Source organism: Larimichthys crocea, chromosome XVII (genome assembly GCF_000972845.2).
Source record: "Larimichthys crocea isolate SSNF chromosome XVII, L_crocea_2.0, whole genome shotgun sequence".
NCBI classification, from domain to species: domain Eukaryota; kingdom Metazoa; phylum Chordata; class Actinopteri; family Sciaenidae; genus Larimichthys; species Larimichthys crocea.
Window position 1 is genome coordinate 17,308,187 of NC_040027.1, and position 14,557 is coordinate 17,322,743.

At 39.2% G+C, this 14,557-nt stretch overlaps 1 protein-coding gene across 1 annotated transcript in view; it reads right to left on the minus strand.

Moving 5' to 3' along the window:
- ell (elongation factor RNA polymerase II) overlaps window positions 1–14,557 on the minus strand; it is a 34,749-nt gene that overhangs the window by 16,609 nt on the left and 3,583 nt on the right. Inside the window, exon 2 of the mRNA XM_019270266.2 lies at window positions 4,350–4,394. Coding sequence (XP_019125811.1) covers window positions 4,350–4,394 — 45 coding nt within the window. The remainder of the gene's footprint in view (window positions 1–4,349; window positions 4,395–14,557) is intronic.

Below are 14,557 nucleotides of genomic sequence, written 5' to 3' on the forward strand. Positions count from 1 at the left end.
TAAAATCACTGTAATATCATCGTGTGTTCAAACTATAAAGATACAGAGATACCGAATAGTTCTGCTTTTTTTTGCTCTGTGGTCTTTAACTTGAGGAACACATCAAGAAAAAGTGAGATTTAAACCAAACTACATGGGTGACACTGCTGATTTGCCCTGCTGACAAGCTATTTGGAGAGCTGTCTCTCTTTCTCTCAGACTGCCTCTGCGGCCGATTAAACATACTAAATGGCCAAACAGCTGTGGAAGGGTGGACTAGTGAGAATGGTGCTGGGTGCACTGCAAAGGCTATGATTGATATCTTGCCACATATGCTTAGTGGCCTGAAAATCATCGCTACAAACAGTAATTCACAGAGACAGACAGAGAAGGTGGAGAGTAAGACAGAACATCTTCATATACTCACTGCCAACGACTACTTATTCAGTGATTATAAAAGGTAGGACGCAGGTATCAAAAATCTGCACAGAATGCTTTAAGGCAACATCATGCAGAAATTGCTTTTTTGCTAGATAGCACCGTCAGTCATAAATATGCAAGTGCAAAAACAGAAGACATAGCAGCTGGTTTACTGCTGTAAATCTTGCCCGGTCATCCTTTCATCTATGTCTCTTCTTAGCTTCTTCCATCAACCTCCTCTTTGCCTGTGTCATTATGGCCATAGAGGCTGCTGAGCCTGGTTACATTACCCACTTCACCAGTTCCGATTCTGGCATGACATCGGCTCCGTTTCCCCTCAACATTCACCCAGTGCTCTGAGCTCACAGTCCAGCTAACAAACCGAGCTAACAGCAGCTATAGTTCACAGCAGTTTACTGTCCATCAGGAAACTCTATAAATCAGAGAGTTCATGTGGAGCAGACATCAGGGGGAAAACCAGAAAATATGATCCTGTTTTACCAAAATCAGTAAAATAGTTGGTGCTGTGTGACTTAATGTGTGGTAAAGTGTTACGCATTCCTAGCAGGAGATCGTACCTGGAGCACAAAGTATTCGCAGGTAGAGGTGTACAGGGATTACTCGTCAAATTTGATATTTTATGGTGGAAAAGTTAAAGTTAAGTCTCCTCAACACCAAGAGAGTGAATGTAGGCTTCGTCAGTCATGTTGTTCTGTATCATATAGGCTTCATGTAGCCCACCTGCGTGTTTTCTTTGCATCTTTCGTCCATTTTTAGTCTTTAAAGCGTTTCCGTTCTAAAAAAGGTGCAAGAAACTTGTTTGTGCACACTTAGTCAGAGCTCAGAGAGAGCTGTACAAGATGAATGGATAGAGTGAATGAAAATGGAAACACATCATGACAGCCAGGCCATCTGCTCAGTAATTTAGCCACTTTCACACTTTTGACTAGCATTCTGATCTTAACAGTAACAGATTTTCCTCCACGGTGGAGAAATACAGTAAAAACACATGCATTACTTTAGTATTTCAACAGCCTAAAAACATCAGAAAATGAACATCTGCTACTAATGAACAAAAACAAAGTGCGGAAGTGCTTTACACTAAAAATAAATCAGGTCAATCAGATTTAAAACAAGAACGACCTAAATAAAATTCGAAAAAAAGCTGCAAATTATATACTATCAGCTACACGCCTTCATTTGACACATGCATACATTACACATACAGGTGTGCATGTGCTCTCAACACATTTTAATGCCTGCTAATGTTAAGTGTCACATTGTATTACCCGGCTATGTAGACAAAGTCAACCCGTTGTTACTCATAAAATTGAGTTTTAGTCTGGCTCTATGCAGGATTGCAGTGTTCTGTACCCCTTTTTTTGATATCGACAGCAGGATGGCAGCATCAAATGTCTGAAGACTCTGAGAGGAGTTTATTGTGGATGTGTGTGGAGGATGAATATAGAATAATAGCATTTTGTTAACACTCAGTGAAGGCAGTTTATCTAATAACTAAATCATCTCATAGAAACAAGCCGACTTCAGGACAACATACACGTCAAACGATGACGCTGAACGCTCAGCTAACTATGAGAATATAGAAGGCGAGTGTATTAAGAGCTTGCAAGCTGTGTGTATATTACACTGCAGTATCGGCAGAATGAGGCGTTGGCAGGTGGTGTGCTATAACGTGAGCGGTGTGCAGCTGTTTGTAAGCAGTTTTTGCTTGTTACCTGTGTGTCGTAGACATGAAAATGTCAACTTTAAGAGTAAATTGCTATCGTGTCTGTACTGTAGGTCAAAGTAAACAAGCCACTGCGCCATCTCAGTCTTCCTGCAGTCTTCTTCCTCCTCCCCCTACTTTTACCCTCTTCCATGAGTAGGATGTCGCATACTTTTTAACCATCTACTGTAAAATTAATATATAATCAATTTAATGGGCAGAGCTCTGTTCTTGATGCGTGATTATTTATATATGTATAAAAAGTTGAAGTTATTACTTTTGTCCTTGTCTTTTTGTACAACTTCTTTCTTTTCATTGTTTTTCCACTGTATTATTGCTGAGTACATTTTCTCAATGTCACAGCTGAGATCTGAGGATGTAGCAACTCTCAAGCTTCAGGAGGAAGCACTTCAGGGTAAACAACACAACGATCCTCCTCAGCAAATGCAGAAATTTGCAGAAGTTTAGATGCTGACACACTTTGTGTAAGACTAGTGTTGCAAGCAGGAATTCATTAATAATTAATCGACCTTCTACACCCGTAAGGACCCGAGTTCAACCTGCATTTCCCAATAAGGTGCCAGTCTGTGCTGAAGGATTGATTGATTGATGAGCTATTGTCAAACCATTCATACAACACGAGGGCGCTGGGGTACAGTAGGACTGAAAGTGAGTCTGTAAGAGTTGATGTTAGGACAGGGACTTTAGACACTGTGACCATGTTTATCGTAAAAACAGCGTTTTATGACCATGTTTTGGAGGAAGATCGATTGCCTTTTAAAAATCTTTGTACAAATGACTAAATGAAACAGCTCTTTGGATGCCACACTGTGAAAAAGTGCACATACACTGTCTATGAATGTCAGACTGGGCAGGCTCACACATGCAAACTCTGCCCGTGCAGGAAGCAGCTGCTTGTGCAGAGAAATGCTTGTGAGCACGAGGATGTTTATTGGCTTCATGGGGACAGTTAATTGCTCATACACAAAGTACTGGCACCCTAGTGCGAGTTTTCTAACGTCCATAAAAAACAAAAGTATGTACCGGTTACAGAAAGAGATGGATTCTTGCTTTCTGAGATACAAAATCAATCCACAATCTTATTTCCTCGCTACTTCTCTTGTTTCTTCACTTAGCCTACCTTGTGCATTTATTGACTTTCTACTATTGCAGCAAAGAGGCAAGGCAGGCAGAGGTAACTTTAGCTTTGCAGTGGTGAATATCCGCAGATACAAACACCTGCAGCTGTTTCCTTACCTAATCTCTAAGTACTTTTATTGCATAACTGCTAGTGTTGTTCATATTGCTGATCATAAAACTGGTAAAACTAGACAGAGGTCCACCAACAAGGTATCAGTAACAGAGCATCCTTGATCTGATCAAACTTCTGAGAGAACATTTTAAAAGCATCAGCTCTTCAAAACCACTCTACAGTATCCTAGAGATGTCTCTGCTGCATTAAGATCAAGTTTCATCCTACTGTGGACAGAAACAAGTCTACTGACAAAAACCAAAGATTTTTACAAAGAATACAAACAAACATGATCATACTTTATGCTTCTATACTGTATCTGACACCACGCTACAGGGTAGGGAAAAAAATATACTGACAGAGCGAGTGAGAAGTTATTAAAAACAAGGCAGCGACGTGACATTTTATAGAGCAAGTATTTCTCCTGCCATGCCAGACATGGTGAAGGACCCGGTCGATGTTTGGCACATTCAGGAGACAAAGCAAAAAAAGAAAACAAACAAAAAAAAATCTTGTAAGAGAGGCTGTGGAAACGTTGGCCTGATCAGGTCTCAGTGATATTAGCACATTAAGATCAAGCAATGTTGACACAGCACATGACACACACACAAAAAAAAAGCGCATAATTAAATTTGGAACAGCTTTACCAGCATCTTTCTTGTTTCTCTCGGAGGCAGCTACTTTAAGACATGGCACTAAAGTGTCATGTTGGGGGGAGAAGAAAAAAAAGCTAGCTTGCAAGATGACATCAGTGTTGGCATAATCATCTTGTTTGAAAAAGCGTGTGTCAAAAAAATAAAAATTTTCTGTTGCAAGTCATGATGAACTTATGCGTCCGACAACTTTTTAAATATCTGTTAGCAAAACATGAAAAAAAAAAATATTTCTATGAACAAACAAAACCTAACTGTGCACTCGATGGGAAGCGACAGACAGGAAGAGAGAGAGAGAGAGAGAGAAATATGTTCTTACCCCTTGGTTTTCATTGAACCTGATCAATGGTCGCGATGACAGGACCTAGAAAAGACAAATAAAAGCATTGTTAAATAATTTTCACGCAAACATTCAAATATCTCATTCAGGCAAGCTCCACGATCTTATAGGTTTTCTTCATGAACTGCTTATACACAGCATTAGTACTTAGAGGCAACCCCTGTAGCTGTGACACATGAATGATGCCTGAAGTTCCTTGAACGTCCACTTGAGGCTGGCCACAGAACGAGTCAATCTCCTCTAAAATGTCCAACTTCACAGCAGAAATAAACGTGTTTACAGCCTGGTACAAAAAACTGTTTTTCCCCGTTAACGACAACTGCACTGAGTCTACATTTCTCTATAACGCACACGTTCAAATTATATTAAAGCTTAAAGTTATGAATAATTAACAGCATGGCCGCTTTGATTGACAGGCAAGTGCCGTTACAGATGGCTTCTTGTTTGAGCACCCAGACATCATTGGGCCAGCCTCAGGTCCACAATGATCCTCGTCCTTGCCCGTTTTTAGATTAGCCAGGAGGCAGAAGAGGCAGGACTGCCAACATGGGGACTACTAGAGCTACAACACTCACACTGAGTGACGTTACGCATACGCTGTCCATTCTTTATATAGACAGTGGTTAGTACGAGCATTAAAAGCTGAAAAAAAAAAAAAAGGGAACTACAAGTATTTGTTGGAGGCTTAGCTTTTAGGTCATGCAGCAAGTGCTGTAAAATTAATTCAGCTTTTTCTTCCTTTGTTTTCAACGATGAGAAAGAAATCCACATACTTTGAATATCCAACTCACCTTACATACAGTTTAACAAAGGCTGGCTGAGAAAGATTTACATAAAAAAAACTAAAATTTGTTTGAAGGAGAAGAGCTGTTAGCCACAGCAAAAACACTATTTTAATTTAATTTCCTATTCAAAGCTCTCAGGTTTAAAAAAAAAATACATTTGTATTTTGTCACTTCACATCATGAGGACAAATACTCCCTCGTTTTAGTACCCATTTCTACAGACTGAGCCAACATTTTACCATCACACTGCTGAATTCCTATTCAAGAATATATCATTTATTACCGACACAGATTTCTGACATTTAAGAGAAATACTCATAGTAGTATATCTGATCAGTTTTCTCTGGTGAGGGGACATTTTGAATCTTGCCATCGCTTTGCCCATTAAAAAAGGGCCATCTAAAAAATCTAAGGACAGGAATGTGTGGCCATCACCTTCAATTAATTTTCTTTTCAGTCCAAACCAGTTAGCTGCTCTGTCTACTATCATCTGACAAAAACAGAGATTGATTGTGTGTGTTGTTGTTGTCCAGTCAGCCAGTCACTCAATAGCCAGAGCTCACCACTGACATTTTTCAAATATTTTCAGACACAGAAGCCCCCAGATAAGGCTCAGATAAATCTGGTCATCGTGTGACTGCCAATGTAAAACGTTTTAAATGGCTCAAGCAAATATGTCCAAAAAACCCTCCAGTTTCAGTGTCCTCATTTACGAGGATTTACAGGGTTATTAACAGCATTTCATGATTGAACAAAACAAGACGTTTCACAATGTTACCTTAGACTTTTTTGTATGATAAGTATCAAGAAATAATTTAGTTTACTTCAATAGTGAAAACAAAACTCTGTAGGGATTCGTCTTCATTCTGACATGAAGAACAAAACTCTGTAGGGATTCGTCTTCATTCTGACATGAAGAGTTATTGTTTAATGTCCAACAATGCTTAATCCAGTGTGACTGAAGTTTCTTATAGTTTAGAATTTCAGATAATATTTTAATATATTAAATAACAATAGACAAATTCATGATTTCCTGCAAGTCGGTCAGTTTAGGGGATGCAGGAAAAGAGGAAACGGTTTCTACCTCACTTTCGTTTGAAATGTACAGTTTCACTATCAGATCCACAGTCCTGGGGATTTCTCTATACATTATTTATAATTAGATTTCTTATAAATCCACATTTAGGCTTAGTTTCGCTTTTCCAAATCAAAGAGGTAGCATCACTTTCATTCTCATTAACAGATTCTACAGGTGAGCAGTACAGCAGAAAAGTCAAAGTTGGATGTTTTCAGTTTTCTTTTAAGATGCTAATCTACTGTATTACATCAAAGCAGCAACACACACAGAACACACCAACCTAAACCATATCTTCAAGAGTGTTTGTTTCAAACTCTCAAATATTATAAAGGAAATGCTATCATTAAGAAAACAAACTGAACTATGAAGAATAGTTCTGGCATTTCAGTGACTGTAGGAACTAAACATTCATAAACACAGAAAGAAGGAAGTTGCTTTGACATTTCTTCCTTGGTGCCGCTTTAGTGGATCAAATGCGATCAAGTGAGAGAGCTAAAAGTTCAAGGGAGGCCAAGCCTATTAAAGACACAACATGCTTTGTATTCCTGCCTGATCGCGACCCAGAGATATGGAGCATGCATACAAAGATTGGTGAGCTTCTTTCCTCTGTGGACTTGTGTCAGAGATGTAAGAAATAATAATAATTCCATTCAATATTAGTATTAATAAATGAAACTCAATAACTCTTTGGATACCAAAAAGAAACTATGCACCCAAAATAGGGTAATTTCAAACAACCTGCACACAGTGCTGGTACAAGAAAAGGTCACTGAACACATTGAGGACCAGATGCAGTGTTTCCCACATAATGAACTGGGGTGTGTTTTATTACATTTTATCTAAATTCTCCACCTTATTTTACTCTTTAATCTGCCCTGCAACGCCTTCTTTGGTTCCTCTTCACCAGTTAGGGGCAGGCTAGGGGTATCAGTAGGGTAAAAAAACATTTTGATTGAGACAATACAAACCAACATGGTACCAAGTGATATTAGCACCAACCAGGCGTGTTCACCATCTACTGTTGTTTTAGGTCCGTGCTTTTAAAATAAAACTGTGTTCACGTCTTCAACATACCAATGTATGGTACCAATACCAGATAACGTCTCTGTGTCTCACTGTGCAATTGTCAGTTGACCACACAGGAAGAGCAATTACCGACTAGTTAAATCATGAATGGCGCCATTCTGATTTTCTAAAAAGGTTCAATACTCAATATTATAAAATATAATTAACAGATACTGTATCGCTTTAAACGTGGTATTAAAAGTATCAAAGTATCGATACTTTTGACAACCCTAGTAGAGACTCTTGTCCAAACCTTACTGGACTATTATAATTATGGTAACACTTTATTTGAAGGGATGTGCATCAGATATGACGTCTGTCAGTCAATTAACCGCAAATCCATTAAGAATGACATAATTGACACTTCATGACAACAGTCAGTGGTGTCACGTCAGTCTTAGGCACACTACTTCAAATAAAGTGGTGGCGTAATATTGACACAATAATTTTTGTCATTACAATCATTTAATGGGCTGGCTCTAGGGATGAGTCGACCACTTTGGCTCTGAAATATCTATCGGAAAAGAAATAAATAAATAACTATCGGATGCCCTGCTGTGACATTTTATGACATTTCTGAGTTTTGTGGAAACATTTATGTTCCCCTCGGGATGAACTGTAATCACTTGGTGATTGTCCAAGTTTACAACATTAAACTTTTATGTGTCGTTGATTTAATGACTTCAAAATTAATGATATTCCCATCAGCCTCATTTGTACTTTGTGTTTAGTGCTAATTATCAAATGTAAGCATGGCAACGTTATAATAAACATCGGTAAACATGGTAAACTTCATACCTGCCTGCTTAGATTATCATTGTGCACATATTGCCATGCTAGCAGCTAAAAAGCACTACTACAGACTCAAAGAGCCTCTGGTGTGGTTGTAGATTGTTAGTCTTGTTATATGAAGATTTTACTGACTGCAGGCACAGTGAACTCTGGAATAGCAATTCACCTTGCTTAACCCTTTTCGCCCTAAATAAATTAAATTAGAATCAGATAAAAGGAGAAAGGCACAGTCCCATTTATCTTGCCAACAGTATAACGTTGTGTCACCTTGTCCTGGGCTCTGAACACTCAGCCTATCCAGCAGCACCAGACCTTTCATGGAGCCACGCTCCCTGGTCTACTCCCTGTAACGTTTAACACAGCACCAGTTTTAGCACTCCCACCCTATGCCCTCCACCCTCCCCCATCCCCAGCTCTGCTAACATAGTGCTACCCTCAGCCTGTTCATTTGAATGGGCTGCTGACATGTCACTATTCTCTGGGACCTGAGCCGAGAATGTTCCACAGAGCTAACATTAGGGGACAGAGTACGGGTTTCCACCATGGATCGATGACAAGGCTGTGGATGTTCCCATACGCTGCCAACCAGCAACTGTATGGGGGATCAGATCAGCTGGGCATAGCATGGACTTTCAGCCAATCAGTCTGTGATAAATCTGATCTGATGACAATGTTGTTCCAAGTTTGTTTCCTACTACAACATAACATTTGCCTTCAGATCGTACATTTCCTCAAAGCATCATAGCATACGTGGAAAGAAATCACAGCAACATGGACCTCAACAAATATTACATAACTGATTGTTCAAAGTTTTTAGGCTTTTTCTTCTTCTTAATGAACCTCTCTTATACCTGTGTCTATTTAATAGGTTTACTATTATTTACAGCATTTTACTGGTTTTGTTGTTGAAGTTTATTGTGTCTTGCTGGATTGGTCCTTGATGTCTATACAATTGTTCTTGAACTTCTTTTTTTCTCTTCTTACTGACTTTTATTTATTTGATAATGGTGTAGCCATTCCGTATTTTTCTAGTTTCAATTAACTGTTTTCCATTTTTGTTTTTTCATTTGCACTTTGAAGAAATTTGGGCTGCTTGAAAGGTGCTTTATATATAAAAAAGTTTGAGTTTAACTCAATGTTTTTTTTAGTGAGCACTCCTTTGCAAAGGTAATCCATTCACCCGACGGGTGTGGCATATTAAAATGCTGGTTAAACAGCATGATTAAAGTGCGCCTTGGGTTGGTCTCAATAAAATTCTAAAAATAAAAACTTCAGAACTTGATCTGTATCCAGGTATTGGGGTGATCTGTGAGCATTTTAGTTGACAAGTCATTGACATGTTGTTTTGCCCATATGTTCCCACTGTATTCTTAAAAGGATTGAGAATAATGGTAGATTAGCATAATTTGAATTAACTTCTTAAAGTATAAAATACACAAGCTCAGCCTGTGTGTACACAAGAACTGGAGTGTAATTCCTGGAAAATTATCAGCCTCTAGACTAACTATCCTCACACGACTGTAACTCTCTGCGGCGTCTCTCAGGTTGCACTGCCAAAGGGATTTCTTTGTCTTGTAGTAGATGCACACAGGAATAGCCATGCCTAAATCCCTATGGGCATGGGTATGGCTGTGTCACCCAAATTGTCAGGTGTTTAGTGGCATCACTGTCACACTGATGTGATGCTCCACCTGTCTAGGATTTCAGAGGTGGAAAGAGCACTTTGTGCTGCGCACTGTGTAATGGTACTGGGTGTCTCTACTCACAATACCCAGTGTGCATGCATCCCTACTGAGTATGTCCTGTGCGTAAAAAGCGTGGTATAAGAGTCTACTCCTTCAAAATATCTGACGGAAGAGTGTCAGATGGGGGCCTGAAGTAACACACAGGCTTAATTGGACCCACTCGATGGTGTATTTACTGTAACTGGCTCTTCACTGCTAGAAGGGAACCCTTTGAAGCTTTTAGTACTCATCATCTCATGAGTACCTTTGATCTTGTGTTTGAAATGGCAACGCAAAAATTTTTTCTGTACTGTTTCTTTTGTTGTGGGGATACGTACGAGTAGAGACTGACACACTCACTATGAATAGAAACTACACTATCTTTTTCAATACTAAGCAAAGTTCCCACACCAACTGTGTTTCAAAAATGGCACAGTGTTTACCTTACATCCTTACTTAAAAGTATCTTACAACCTGGACTCGATTTTCCCGTGATTTTGTGCAGTGAATAACGGGAACAACGTACAAACAAAGTTTGGGATTTTTGTGCGAGTGAGAGGTGCTGCCGCGAAACAAGCTATAATATAACCCTTATGGGCAATTGAGCTATTAAAAAGTACGTGTTTTTGCCACTGACCTGTCTGACAACACAACCCTACAGAGACATGAAATGTTTTGTTTCTTTCACTTGATCTGCTGCGTATCCAACAAGGAGTGGTGTTGCTCTGAAAACTCAGGAGAGGTGAGGTAAATTGTTGCGGGAAGTCAACAGTGGAAATGTGAGTGTAGTGACGCGCTGCCAAGGAACAGTTTGCTGTGTCAAAGTACAGAAAGCGTAGCTTTGCGTTAAGTAAAGATTTTTAATGTCATGGTTGAATACTTAGCCGATTTTGACAACGTGGACGAGAATCAAGAGGGTAACAGGCAGAGGAGGGTGAACTACTTGCTACAAGGCTGTGAAAGATTGGGAGACTGATTCCTGTAGGTTCTGTCACATCACAGACTGGAAAGGTGTAGAAAATATTTTCCATAATGGTGTCAAACATCTATAGTAACAACATGAGCCAAGCAGTGCCAGACACCACGTTTAGATAGACATGCGTATTTTAAATGGTGTGCAATTTCCTGCAAAAATTACATTAAAGTTTGTTTCGTGGCTGCTGTGTTCTCACTCAATACCGAACCAAATTCAAAAGATCCCCATTAGTCACTTTGACAAAAACATGGAAAAATATGGTCCAAGTTACCATTTAAGCCACACCCTTACGAGGACAGGTAAACTGAAAAGTTGATTGGATGTTCATAAATGGATTCCTGTTGCAATAAAATGCAGATAGAAATACAATTTATTATAAAACTGTACTGCTGTTGCACCAACACCAATGATCAAAACTCGCCATTTTATGCTTGCACAGTGGTCTCACAACATAAATATAAATATAGATTGAACGGTGTCATCATACAGCCATCAAAAATGAGTGACAACACACAGAAAACTGACATTTCTGCGACTGCAACATGAGACCATTGTTTTCAGATTGATCCATGCCAAGCTAAATTTTGTGTAAACACAGCCTTATGCTTTCACCTGGATGTACGATCACAGCGGAAATCCACGCCGCACGCAAGCCGCATTTTAAAAGAGACATTCAGCAGAAAACTAAAGTGAGCGTCACTTTCCCCGGAATTTAGAAAGAAGACTACTTTTAGATGTCACTAAAGGTTCAAACAAATGTTGCCTTCTAGTATTGCAGGGCCTTGACAAAAAAGCGATGTGAAAGTGATGACTCAGCAGGCATTCAGAGCATACTTGAAGAGTGCAAATAGAAAGTCTAAAGCAGCAAAAGGAAAACAGCAACTTCACCAGTAAATCTAAAAAAGTTATAAACCACATGATCTTAAACCCGTAAATCTGACTTAAACTCACTGGTGTGTTGTTGTATGCTAGATTTGCAAAGTTCCAGTAAAAAATGATGATTTGACATTGATATAGGCGTCTAACATTTGTAAAGACAGACACTAAGCAGAGTTAATAAAACTCAAACATTAAAAAAAGAGCCACTATTTCAACTTAAGCTCATGTTGCAGACCCCTATTACAGCGGTGACTTGATAGCCATGTGTACTTCTCCTTTTGAGGCAAATTTGATACCCAACTTGATCCGAAATCAGTGACTAAATGGACCTGAAAGTAACTCTTAGGCCGCATTCAGAGAGGACACTTACATTTTTATGGATATACATACAGTAGGGGTTGAGGGACCTAGACAGTGAATGAGAGTGATGGAGCACCAGCATCGAGAAAGCTGGTTGATCTGTGAAATAAAAGTTATTTCCTGATTGTTTCACAGTGGTTGCGCTTGAGCCTGATCAAACTTTTGGAAAAATGCAGCCCGCAAATCAGACAAGTTGTTCAGTTATGTGTGATTTGTTGCAAAAAGTGTCATTTTATGTTTTCTGTGCCTCTCCCTGTGACATTTCAAAGAAAATGTTTTTGTACAGATTAATAAATTAAGTTACATTTAATAAAGAATGTACCATGAAAACCCTGCTTAACATTTTAATGACTGTGAAAAACATCCCCCCCCAATAGGTCACTGTTGATTAATTATTTGATTACTTTTTCTAACAAAGGATGATAACTAAAAATTATGTACCTGGGATTTATCGGTATGTTGGCTCAATATTTTGTTTTCTGTGATTACTATGTAAAATAGACCATCAATTTTGCTTATTATTATAGTCTCGGTAACAAAAATAAACACTTTACTCTCAGCCTCAATTTTTCAAATACAGAGAAGCCTGGGTTGATTTTGCAGAGATTCCTTCAAGGTTTGGCTTAATTTAAGTTTTTCTGAAGCAATCTTCCAGACATTATGTCTACACATTGATTCATATCATTACTCCCCCACTGAAGGACATAACAAAGCTTGTACTTGCATAAACCCGTTCCTCTGGCTTAGTGAAACGTTTACCGGTTTTTAAGCATCATACAGCTCGAAAACTGGTCACAAACCATGTTTGTGTACCAAAGACCAAACACTTCACTGACTAATCTCTTGAAAAAAAAGACATGACAGGTCAGGGAGTCCGCTCCGTGTGCTATGACACCAGGTTGACATGGTCACTTGCGGCAACCCTGCCACAGGACAGAGGAACACCATGACATTTAGAGTCATATTTGGCCTTAGTGGTTATGGTCATCTCTTGCAGCGCCCCGTGATCTGCTGAAACTGGGGAGTCAGCATTCCTTAAATAACCATAGCACTGGCACAGGCTGACCAGCGTGAAGAAACAAAATCCCCTCCCAGTCTCCATTACTTCCCATACCATCCCCATAGGGGTCGAGACGGGAGGTAGATTACAGCCAAGCACAAAAGCAAATCTGACTTGATGTAAACTGACCTCCTTAGTGAAGCCTATAGCCTGTCACCACAAGTACTTAACTGAGGATTGGATCTTCATCTGCATAAAAAACCTCTTGCATCTGACTAGTATTATTTAAATAAACCAATTTAAAATCTGATAATTGATTATGGAAACAGTGTCGATGTTTCATCCATAAAAAAAAAAACAAACAAACAGACAAATTCCAGTAATTAAAAAAAGGTATTTGTTTACCTGGTGCAAGCTCGGTGGATCATCCCAAAGCTCATCCAATAATACTGAGGATGTGCTCCACGTATAGACTCAGGTCAATGCCAAACAACCTAATCTAACTATTTCAGTCACATAAGCACAAATCAGTTTCCTGAGAAACTCAACAATTCTCTATTCTGGGACTGTCACGCTGTAATTTATTGTTTCCTTGTTTACCTGGCTCTGTCATTATGCAACATGCCTACTAGAGCAGGTATCTTATCTGTCACCAAGCCACCAGGTTTCAATTTAACAGCTTCTAATTAAACTAACAAAAAAACAAAACAAAAAAGAACGAACTGCATTTAAGATTAAATAAATCACTGTACAGTTATTTATTCCAGGTCTTGAAACACTGAATAAATTGCCAACTGCATGATGGGTGCCCCTACTGTATGTATATCCAGAAAGATGTAAAATTCATACTCCCATCTTGCAATCACCAATCCACTACCTCACCACAAGACAGAAAGATGTGACGTGGGCCAACAAAAGGTTTTAACATTCAAGCAGAACTACTCATCTCTCACCAGTGTAATACTGCAGTGCCAGCACACAAGATTTATTGTAACTTCATATGCAAACTCTCCCAGGCTGCCCGTGAATGTTCGTTTTATATTTGAGGCAAGCTTGATGTTTTAATTCAGCTGAGCTTATTTCTTATGGGCTTTTCTATTTGGAGAATTTGGAAACAGCTGCACCTTTCACAAGGAGGAAAAAGAAAACAAAAACTCAGAATCAAACTATTTAAAAACACCATGCTTTCCAATACCGTGCTATAACAACAGACACATCCAGACACATAATTATAAACTTTTATCTTCACGTCACCCGTAACCTCAAGCTTGATGACGCTCAAGTAGCCTTACTCACTTCCTTGCTTATGTCACAGCCAGTAAAATAAGAAAGAGTGAGTCTCCGGGCTGCCGGATCCGCAGCAGGAGCTCCAGTTCACTCTGTCCTCAAACGTACCAATGGAGGAACCAGCTGACAGTCACGTCTCACACAGGAAGGAGTAAATACACTCAGCTATTGCCACTTGCTGACTGATGTTACACAATAAGAAATGTTTTTCCACCCCAGATTCTGTTATAGTAACATTGAC